The 12,052-nt window shown below is 38.1% G+C and overlaps 1 protein-coding gene across 1 annotated transcript; it reads left to right on the top strand.

Annotated features, from left to right (window-relative positions):
- Positions 1–1,745: 1,745 nt before the first annotated feature.
- On the top strand, positions 1,746–7,456 carry LOC149228549 (mechanosensitive ion channel protein 6-like). The gene is made up of 5 exons (XM_089378258.1): positions 1,746–4,298; positions 4,401–4,524; positions 5,310–5,603; positions 6,227–6,429; positions 6,723–7,456. Exons 1-5 carry the CDS (start codon positions 1,945–1,947, stop codon positions 7,003–7,005), a joined length of 3,258 nt encoding a protein of 1,085 aa, XP_089234384.1. The 5' UTR covers positions 1,746–1,944; the 3' UTR covers positions 7,006–7,456.
- The last annotated feature ends 4,596 nt before the right edge of the window (positions 7,457–12,052 follow it).

Here is a 12,052-nt window from a genome sequence, read left to right as displayed (position 1 = left end):
ACGAATGCTCTTACTAGAAAATGGCTTTCGCATGGTTTCAATGTTGAAATATATATATACATAAAATAGAGTATGGAGAATCAATCTTTGTAATAGTAAAGACAAATATAAGAGTCAACTTCCATCATGACTCACTTACATATAATCCAATATTAGTGTCTATTATGTATATACCTTTCCCATATTTGTGCATATTTTATGTGTATGCTTTTCTTATTTATTTATTTGTCCTTTAAAGTCAAGTAGAATGGTATGGAGTTATCTCCATGAATAAAATATTATCCAATCCACGTCATCTTGACTTATTGGTGAATATGATTACGACTTCATTTCCACCCCCACGCCAACACCACAACTTTCTCGGAAAAAGGTGACCAAATCACGTTCATGTTGCGAATTAATGAATTGGGATTAGGTGTTCCTACAGATAAAGATGGATGGGTCCACGTTAATTCTATTGGGCTCAAGCGGGTTTACGAGATTTTCCAAGTTTTGATGAATTTAAATGGAAGCTCGTAGTATTTTATTAGGTTTTAAATTTGTTTGGAAAATTATGGTATGATTTTGAGAAAATTTTGTTGAAAATTTTGTAAATAGAATTTTGCATAATTTTGATAAAATTTGACAGAAATTTTTGTAAACATAGGTCATAGTGGTTAAGTTTCAAGATTTTAAGTGTTTAATCTATTTTTGTCATCAAAACATGATTCAAACACTCCCACTACCAGATTTCTTTAAAAAAAAGGAAGTGTCCACTGAGGTAGGAATTAGACGAACGCCCAAAAATGACTGAAATCTAGGTAAAAATTTTCAAAAAATCTTGTATCAACAATGTTTGATTCATGTTTTTTATGGTAGAAATGAATTCAACACTATCAAAAATCCATGAAGCACCCAAAACTTTGAAATTTAACAACTGTAATTAGATTTACAAAAATCCCTAACAAATTTGATCAAATCTTACCCAAATTTTCATGATTTCAGAAAAAAAAAAGAGCCCAAATTTTCATGATTTTCAGAAAAAAAAGGAAGAGAAGAGACTATACTACGGATTTAAAAAAATTGGACAGATTCTAATTATTTTCAGAATTTGCGACCTAGGTAAATAAGTCCTTCTTAATAAGTTTTTGAAGTAATGGTAATAATGATCAAACTTTAACGAAATCTATCATTTTAACCACAGAAGTGACGTGACATACTTGATTACGACACCCGTTGGTACGATTCACGAGGCGTTGGATCCTCTGGACCACGGCACTAGGCCACACGGAGAAAATAGGATGTGGAGGTAGAGGAGAGATTGTGACGGTTAAATCCAAGACGACACATGGGGAATCGGAGGAGGTGGTGGAGGAGAGGCTGTGACCTTAAGGTTAAGCCCAAGGAGGAGGAGGAGGAGCGAGTGTAATCGTTTGACAATGACAGTTAAGCGAAGGGACTAAGGTGTGGGACGCGCGCGGCGCACGCGTTAACACAGGTGTTTCCAGCAGAGTTGAGTAACACGTGGTTCGCGAATCACGGCATCTAATCAGAGTGTCAACGAGACAAATGTCGTCAATGGTCGATTCCGGAATATATGCAGCGCATCTATTGGAGCGGAGTCGAGTTTTGGGTGTGAAAAAATTCAAAGTTCCCACAGCGGATTTGGCGGACAATCAATGTGGTAAATTAAATACAAATTTTTATAATAACAGTGTGGACCATTGATTTACGGAACATTTGAAAAAATATATATATAGGGGGGGAGGAGCAATGACTGGGCACCCAGTGGTTGGATTTCGCAAAACCATTGTGTCTCCACGGGACTGGAGAGAGGGTAGCCTCCCGAGACAGCCCACAGAGATAAATATTAAATAGATACCTTTGGGTGATGCAGGGAGGGTTTATAATCCAGCTTTCTAGACACATTGTATTTCTGGAATTTGTCTGTACTTTGCGGCAGCCATGAATAGTCTGCGGAGCTGTTGCAGCTCTCCTTCATACAAGCGAATCGGAGAGGACAGTTCAGGGCGTGGGTCAGAGTGGGAAGCAAACATGGAGTCTGTTCTGAAAAAAGAAGAAGCAGAGAACTTAGCGAATTCGGGAGATTACATTGTGAAGATCGGAGATAATGAGATTATAAGTAATGCTAATAATGGTTATGGTGTTGGTCAGCAAAATGAAAGAAACGTCTCAGGGTCCGGATCTGGATCTGAAAAGGGGGCCGAGGAGAAGATGGGTGGGATTTGGAGAGGTTCCAGCTACGATTTCATTAACGATTCTAGTAAAATGGCCGGGATTTCCAAAAAGACGGTCCCGGAAGTTAGAAGTGAGAGCTTCGATTTTCGTGCCGGGGAGGATCCACCGTCGAAACTAATTGGGGATTTTCTGCACCGGCAGAGATTGTCTGGGCAGAAATCTCTGGATATGGACATGGAAATGGCGGAGCTCCAGCGAGCGTGGCCGTTACAGGAAAATAGCTCAACGACTGAGAAGAGCAGAGGTTTAGCGACGGTGCACGAGAGTAGCTTTTCAGGGGCCAACACAGAGCCGATGAGTAGATCGAGCCAGATACAGTCCGAAACCAGCTCTCCTCAAAAGGGCGTGCTCAAGTACCCAGTGAACCAGATGCAGTCTGGAACGAACTCTCCTCATAAAGGTGTATTGAAGGCCCCATCGATTCTGGTACAATCTGAAACAAGCTCTCCTCACAAAGGTGTGCTCAAGTCCCCCTCTCGGGTGGGGGCAGGGCAGGTACAGGGGGGCTCTTCCCCTGAGTCCAGTATGAATGCACGTTCCCCTTCAGCTTCTCCTAGAGATTTCCGTGTGTCTTTTCTAAATGAGCCTCCGCCTGGTTCGCCTACACCGGCCAAGGTCCAGATAGTATCTCCGGTCTATGAAGGCGGACCGCGATACATAGACAAAGAGGAGGAATCGTTGGTGGCAGAGAACAGCAATAGGGAATTTGTTGGCAGCGAACGAGTGAGCCGGAATAACAGCGGAGATGTGCTCAAATGTTCAGGCAGGGCTTCGCCTCACATTAACAGTAACCTGCTGATGCGTGCTAAGACGCGGTCTCGGTTAATTGATCCTCCTCCCCCTGCTCAGGAAATCAAGGTTGAGGGCGGTGGAGCAGGCAGCAAACGACGATCTGATCAGCTGAGGTCCGGGCAGCTCAAGTCCGGCATGATTGGGAAGGCTCACACTGGAATGCTCGAGAGGCTGGAAGAAGAAGAGGACGATCCCTTCAAAGACGAGGACCTTCCGGATGAGTTCAAGCGCGGGAAGTGGAGCCTTCTGTCAATTTTACAGTGGCTCGTCTTTTTTGTATTTGTGGCAGCGTTTGTGTGCAGCTTGACCATTCACTCACTCACCAGGAAGACTCTGTGGGATCTCCATCTCTGGAAATGGTGCTTGCTGGTTCTGGTCCTCTTTTCTGGAAGGCTTGTGTCCGGGTGGGTCATTCGAATCGCAGTATTTTTTGTAGAACGAAATTTTTTGCTCAGAAAAAGGGTTTTGTATTTTGTTTATGGAATTAGGAAAGCTGTGCAAAATTGTCTCTGGCTAGGGCTCGTTCTCATTTTCTGGCATTATCTCTTTGACAAGAGAGTGAGGAAGGAAACCAAAAGCACTTCACTGCAAATGATTAACAAGGTCCTGGTCTGTTTTCTTGTGGCCACCGTTATCTGGCTGGTGAAAACCCTGCTGGTCAAGGTTGTGGCATCCTCCTTCCATGTGAGTACTTATTTTGATCGGATACAGGACTCTCTGTTTAATCAGTATGTTCTGGAGACTTTATCAGGGCCTCCATTGATCGAAATTGAGCGTTGTCAGTTGGAAGAGGATAAGCTTATGCATGAGGTTGCAGAGCTCAAGAAGGCTGGGGCCACTGTTCCCATTGATCTCGCAGCCAAGAGCGGTCTCTTGCACACCAAGGGGAATGTCTCTGCAACTGCAACCATGACTCCCAGAAGCAGAACTAGCGGGCTGATTGGGAAGAGTGGGGTGATTGGGAAGAGTGGTAGAATTGGGAAAAGCCAGCGTTCTCTAGGGATTAAATCTGGCAGGAATGATGGGGACAACAAAAATGATGACGGAATCACCATAGATCACCTGCATAAGCTTAATCAGAAGAATATCTCTGCCTGGAATATGAAGAGACTAATGAACATTGTGAGGCATGGAGTGTTGTCCACGCTTGATGAATCCTTCAACGATGTTGGCAATGAAGACGAGTCTGTGACGCAGATAAGAAGTGAATGGGAGGCTAAGGTTGCTGCCAAAAAAATCTTCAGAAATGTAGCTAAGCCTGGTGCCAAGTAACAACTCAGACACCCTCCAGTCCATACTCTTTTCAAGTTTTCTATGCTTTAAAGCTACGGTCCAGGAGGAATGTTTTATGCATTGTCTGCCCTGTACAGGTACATTGGCCTGGAGGATTTGATGAGATTTCTTCAGGAGGAGGAGGCAGTCAAGGCTATGGGTCTTTTTGAAGGAACTCAAGATTCGAATCGAGTAACTAAGTCTGCCCTAAAAAACTGGGCGGTAAGTAAAACTCAGTCTACATTTAATTTGTATGCACACAACTTATAGAGTCTAAAAATGGGTTTCTGCAATTTTATTCAAGTTGTACAAGGTTTGTCCATGTATTTATTGAGCTGAACTTAATTCATTGCAAATTTCAGGAACATTTTAAATTTAATAAACAGAAGTGAAGTCAATTAGCTTCACCTCCCTTCACCTTATCTCATTCCTGCCCTTTCCTTTACTTCACCTCACTTCTGGCCATTAAATTCCAAAATATTCTTCAAATAAAGGATGGCTTATCCCTCATTCACCTCACCTCATTTCTGGCCATTAAATTCCAAAATATTCTTCAAATAAAGGATGGCTTATCCCTCATTCACCTCACTTCATTCCTAGCTCCGGCCCATTGAATTCCAAAATATTCCTGAAAGCACCTCACCTCACCTCATTCCTAGTTCCGGTCCATTGAATTCCAAAATATTCCTGAAAGCACCTCACCTCACCTCATTCTTAGCTCCGGCCCATTGAATTCCAAAATATTCCAAAATATTCCTGAATTCAAGCATGGCTTGTCCATTAAATTCCAAAATATTCTTGAAATCGAGCATGGCTTGTCTATTTATTTGAAAGGAATGTGAGCAATTTTATTAAATTCCAAAATATTCTTGAAATCGAGCATGGCTTGTCTATTTATTTGAAAGGAATGTGAGCAATTTTATTAATTTCCAAAATATTCCTGAAATCGAGCATGGCTTGTCTATTTATTTGAAAGGAATGTGAGCAATTTTATTTTGATTTTACAGGTAAATGTGTTTAGGGAGAGAAGGGCCCTTGCCCTCACATTGAACGACACAAAGACCGCGGTGAAGAAATTGCATCAGATGGTGAATACAGTGATAGGTGTAGTCATCATAGTGATCTGGCTTCTCATACTGGGCATCGCTACAACGCACATTCTTGTGGTTATATCTTCCCAACTCCTGCTGGTAGTTTTTATGTTTGGGAACACCTGTAAAATGACATTCGAGTCTATCATCTTCTTGTTTGTGATGCATCCTTTTGATGTTGGTGACCGGTGTTCAGTGGATGGAGTCCAGGTAATTTTACTTTATTCCAGTGTCATGCCTTCTGCTGCAATAATTCATTCACTCTACTGTCATGGATGTTCAATTTCAGCGACTTTTATTTTGTTATTCATTCCAGTGTCATGCATTCTGCTGCAATAATTCATTCATTCCGCTCTCAGGGTTGTTCAATTTCAGCAACACTTATTTTGTTATTCATTCCGGTGTCATGCATTCTGCTGCACTAATTCATTCATTCCACTGACATGGTTGTTCAATTTCAGTAACTTTTGTTTTGTTATTCATTTCAGTGTCATGCATTCTGCTGCAATAATCCATTCATTCCACTCTCGTGGTTGTTCAATTTCAGCAACTTTTATTTTGTTATTCATTCCAGTGTCATGCATTCTCATTCTGCTGCAAGAATTCATTCATTCCACTCTCATGGTTGTTCAATTTCAGCAACTTTTATTTTTTTATTCATTCCAGTGTCATGCATTCTGCTGCAATAATTCATTCATTCCACTCTCACAGTTGTTCAATTTCAGCAACTTTTGTTTTGTTATTCATTCATGTCATTTTTTCTGCTGCAATAATTCAGTGTACTGTTATGGTTCAATTTGAGCAATTCTTATTTTTGTTATGTTAATCTACAGATGGTTGTGGAGGAGATGAACATCCTAACAACGGTATTCTTGAGATACGATAACGAGAAGATCTGGTATCCCAACACAGTGCTTGCCACGAAGCCCATCAGCAATTTCTACAGGAGTCCTGACATGGGTGATGGTATTGACTTCAATATCCACATTTCCACACCAGTGGAGAAGGTGGCCATAATGAAGGAGCGGATCAAAAGGTAAAGAGCTTAGCAGACAGGTTGAAGTTTAAAAATAGAGATGAGTGTTTTTTTGTTAGATTGTGATTTCTCTTAGTATTTAAAATGCGTTTTTGAATGCATAAAAATGGATTCGGTGCTTGAAAACCCTGAAAGTATAAATTGTGTAGAGTACATAATTATAACTTATGATTTCAACAAATCCCTTCCAGATTTGGAGTAAATTTGACCTAAAAATATGCCTGAAAAAACTCCAAGACTTAAAACAGTTAATAACAAACAACTAATTAATATTGATGGCCAAACTGCTGTAGGTATATTGATAACAAACCAGATCACTGGTATCCGAATCCAATGATAGTGGTGAAAGATATTGAAGACATGAACAAGATGAAGATGGCAGTTTGGTTGCAGCACAAGATGAATCATCAAGACATGGGAGAAAAATGGATGAGGAGATCTCACCTGGTGGAAGAAATGATAAACATCTTCAGGGATCTGGACATTGAGTACAGGATGCTGCCCACCGATGTCAATCTCCGTACAATGCCCAATTTAGCTGTGACTTCCAACAGGTACCCATCAACATGGATGTGATTCTTCTTCTCATCGGTCCCCATCACAACATATGGGGATGTGAAACATGTCCAGTGCTCCATTTTTTCCATGGGAGACGACCCCATGTCAAGTACATAACATAAGCATGTTTCAAACAAACAAAATAACGTATGCATTTGTACGTGTGTAACGGAAACGTATGCATTTCGATGAGGAGAGGTTGGACTGTCAGATGCTGCACCCCTCTTCCATGATTTACCGGTGGGCCCCAAAATGCAAGTGCCGTTTTATTAATTTAATGAAAACGAGTTTTGGTGCCGTAGAGTTATAGACTTTACCTTTAGCGCCCTTTTTAAGGGGGAATACAAAGAAAAATGATCCATTTTTTTATATATTTCATTTCGAATCGCAAGAGAATTGCACCTTTGTTGGAAACTGTTTTTATTTTTATTTTTTTCATCAATATTATAAGCAGATATAAATATGTGTATATGTTTCAAGAGAAACTTCATTAATAAAACAAATATAAAAAAAGCCCTAGTAGAGCATGCGATTAAATTCAAGTTTTTGTAAATATTACTAATTAATTTCAAGAGAACTTAGTTTTTTATTAATTTTGTTAGGCTAAAATTTCCTACATGAATTGCATTCACATCATTTTGATTTTTTGGGAGTGTATGTAATATTTTTTTCTTAATTTTTTATTATTTATTTTAATACAAATGACTTGGTAACGCACATTTTAAAACTTTTTTATGATTTATTTTTGGCCGTACTAATTACCTTGAAACTTTCATCATTAGAGCCCCCGTGACCAACACCTTAAGAATTAAAACATAAGAGTAGGCAAGTGAGTTACCTTGATGGAATGTTGAGTTTTCTAGCAATTACTTTTCTCCATTTCCTTGGTAGCTTTTAAGGACATTTGGTTGTTTAGATATACTTCATGGGCTACCTCCCATCAACTTCGACTTGTTTCTTCTGGGTGGAAACCTTCTTCTCTCCATTTCCTTAGTAGATTTTAAGGACATTTGGTTGTTTGGATATACTTCATGGGCTACCTCCCATCAACTTTAACTTGTTTCTTCTGGGTGGAAACCTTCTTCAAAATTGCTCCATGACTAACTTTAATACTTCTAATTCCTCCTATATATCCTTTCATGTACATTTAAGATGTTGATCTTCTTACATTTTATTCTAGAGTTTCATTGCATTCCCCTTCATCTTTGCAACAATAATAAAATTATTTCTCATTGGTCATGGGCATTAGGGTTTTAAAGACTCATTCCTTGAATTCTTTCATATGAAACTAAAAAATCCATTCATTCATTGATCTCTTGTATCAAAGGTTTCCTTGTTGGTTGTGTATTTTGGCTCCTATAACTTTTTAACCCAAAATTCTTCCAATATTAGGGGATTTTATAACTTGCCCTTATTATGACTTCCTTGGCCTTCACCTTCAACGCTACATGCATCCCCTAGGGTGAAACTAACCTTCTTTGTTACTCCTTTGATTCTTTCTCTATGTCACTCATTTATTTCCCCCTCCTCCATTACTAGTTAAAGAAAGGTTTGGTTATCATATTTTACTTGTGCATGATTTGTATTAGATACTTGTTGGTAGTATATCTCTATTTGTTATTATATCATTGAAGGACATTTTAATTTTCCTAACCACTACTTTCTTTTAGATAAGTTTAACATGGTGTTATCATAGGTTGTGAGCTAGAAGTGTTGAGTGCAACCTATTGTGGTTTATAGCACAATGGGTTGATAGTCATTAATGGGTTAATTGAATGGCATATTGTACAACACATTTAGACACATGTGAGACATGAATGAAAAGTTCTTCCTCAATGCTACATTTATGTTCACTGGATTGTATAAGAATGCAATTGTTCTTGTGTTTTTTTATACTGAGTGAATCTTTTGTATAAGATGTATTTCATTGATTTCAATTGTAGATGCAAATACCATAAACATGTCCTTAGCTTGATTTGTAGCATATAAAATTTGCACTTTAGTACTTACATATGTTTACCCTCCTGAATTAGTTAGTTGAATGGTATGATGTGAAACACACACGCACACATGTTACAAATGAATGAAAAGCTCATCTTCCTCAATGATACCTTAATGCTCACTCAATTGTATTGGAATGCAATTATGCTTTGTTTCTTTTGATACTTTGAGTGAATCATTTGTATGCCATATGTATTATGTTGATTTGAATTGTAGATATAGATACCCTAAATATGTACTCATCTTAACATTGTAGCATATAAAATTCACACTTGAGTACTCACATACTCTTAACCACTTAGATGTACGATATGTAGTTAACTTTTGTTCCCTTTTCACATGTGCCAACTTGAAGATGACACACAAGTTCTATTGACATTTTATTTTCATGATGGTTCACCTTCTTTTGTTCCCTATTACCTATTCCTTATTATTCGTAAATTGTTGTGGATATTCCATTGGATATTTTTTCACAGCAAATATACTAAAATATACTAGAAAATTTGAAATCTACATTATGAGAGTTTATTTCTCCTTATATTTCTAGATCTATTGGTTCGAAACGCGTCGAAAAAACATCTCCTATGTGATTATTGCTGAATTTTTTTACAATAATTTCTAAATCTATTAATTACTCTTCTTGCACATGCATGCAAATTATAATTATCCCAAAAAAGAATAATAGAATAAAACTCAAAAACCACAAATTAATCTGAGAAACCCTTTTGAGAGAAACCCAACTAGAGGTGAGGTTGCTTTACTCTCTTTCTCTGAAGGGAAAATGGATGCAAGTACAAAGAAGTGAGGCTTGTGGCCCATGGGTTGCTATAGTGCACAAACTCTTTGTTTGCTCTCTCCTTATCCAGTCTCGACTACTTTGTGTGTAGAATAGTGCTAAAAGGTCATCAACTTATTATTATACTATTTTTAATCTATCCCAATGCTTTTAGCCTTGGAAAATTTGGTGGAATCAACTTACATGAGCAATTTTATCAATGGGACCTAGTTTGGAGAATTGGGGTCTGAAACCTTTCGAGGCCACTTTGAGGTTTTAAATGATTTTTTTTGGGTTAAATTTTTCTTGCTTAAGAACTAAAATCCATGATGTTATTCTACACTTATAGATCTTTCCAACAGTACAAGACTTGCATTAATCAAAATTCATATATAGAAGTTATGCCTTTCGAAAGTTGGCCTACGATTTTGACCACCATGGTTAGAGAGGATGCCGCATCAACTCAAGTTACTCATGCAAAAGGGGCTAGCCACATGGGGATTTGGAAGAAGACTTTAGAAGGGTCAAATTTGTAACTCTAGTTGATAATTGGAGTCAAACTTGACCCCTAATTGGCTATCGGGCTATGTTGTAATTGGGTCACTGAGAAGAAAAGGGGTTCTATTCATTTCAATTATATATTGTTTTGCAACAAAGCAGAACAACTGGGAGTGAGTGAGAGAGTATAACAGAGGGAATTAGTGTTTTGTAGTAACCTATTAGGCCACAGGTTTAAGATGACTCCATAAAGAGTGCCTTCTCCTTTGTACTTGCATTCCAGGTAAAAGAAAACAAAGTAGGTTCACCTTCTAGCTTGGTTTTTCTCCCATAGGGTTTCCTAGAACATATATCGTGTTCATTGTGGTTGGTGTGTGATTTTATTTTATTGTTCATTTTCCACATTTTTATCTATTGCATACATAAGTAGAAAACATTAATTAATAAATATAGAATTAAAGAAATTAACCCTCATAGTATAGATTTCAATCTTCTTTTTTTCAAAAGAACAAATAGATATTTGGCATTAAAATTAAAAGCTGGTTTTTGGGCTAGGACTCTTACATAAATCTTCATGTGCAGGAATTAAGCTACATTTGAAAGTCCAAACTATAGCTAGTATATTCTTATGACTATTTTTCTCTATAGTGGTAAACAGGTTCTTGTTGTACACCTTACAAAAAATGCCTAATAAAAGTATATATATGCATAGCATCAAAAATATTCAAAATGTGGAAATTTATCTAGCAATGGGAGGCCCTGTTGTGTTTGCCCTCTAGTCTACTTTCGATTTTTTCTTCATAGGTTTCATGTTAGATCCAACTTCTTCCAAATACCTCAACTTGAAACTTATCCATTTTTCTTTGCAACAATTTGAATTTGGTATTCATTAACAATTGGTAAGTATCACTTTCCTTTTCTTTTGTAGAGTTGCTTTCAACAATCCTTCAAGTGACTCCAACAATTTGGTCAAGCGTCAATTCCATTGTGCTTGCTCTTCCTTGTGAAATGATGACTCAGGTTCCGCCACAGAGGGGATTTGTTGTTCTACTCTTCAAATCCCTAAAGTTGGAAGCCACCGCTGCTCACGAATAAAGACACTTATCAATAACACAAAGTTTGGTTGGAGAAGAACAACAAAGGGCCATATATAACCTCTATTGCCTCTATCCCACTGACCTATAGCTTTGAATTGTAATGCATGTGAATCCATACCTGAATCTTGGCTAATTTCTTCGATTGACAGTCGATAGATACAAAGGGAGAATAACAATAACTCCATTCTATGTTGAATTGAATGCTTTAGCAAGGCCAAGGCTCCTCTCACTTGTGTGAACTCCTTCCCTCCTTGAAGTTTTAAAACTCGTGGCCACCTTTGCCTACATGTTGTTTCCTCCATATAATAGACGTTACTCTAGAATAGATAGGGGTACAAATTCTTTGGATTGCACCACTGAAGAGTTAATGCTAGTTGTTTATCTATCCTTGCGAACACTTATATGTTGGTCGGGATCCACTTGCAAAAGAATAAAATAACTTTGATGAATTATTTCAAGATTGCTTGACTTTTAATTCAACTATGGTAACCTTTGTGGCTAGAATTTTGGACCTTAATTTTATACACTGAGTTCATGGAAGAGGTGAGTTCAATATTCATTGATCCACTCCTAGGATCCCTTGCTCTATGGTGGTTGCTTTGTTTGCCAATAAATAAGCTTTTTCATTCAAATGTATATAGACATGGAAGAATTCAATTTGCTCAAATCGCAATAATTGCAATGCAATTCTTTG

This window comes from Pinus tabuliformis, chromosome J, assembly GCF_031772625.1.
Source record: "Pinus tabuliformis cultivar Carrire ecotype Pingquan chromosome J, CPIR1, whole genome shotgun sequence".
Taxonomy (NCBI): Eukaryota; Viridiplantae; Streptophyta; class Pinopsida; order Pinales; family Pinaceae; genus Pinus; species Pinus tabuliformis.
Note: the sequence above shows the minus strand (reverse complement) of the source record. Positions and strands in the feature narration are given on the sequence as shown.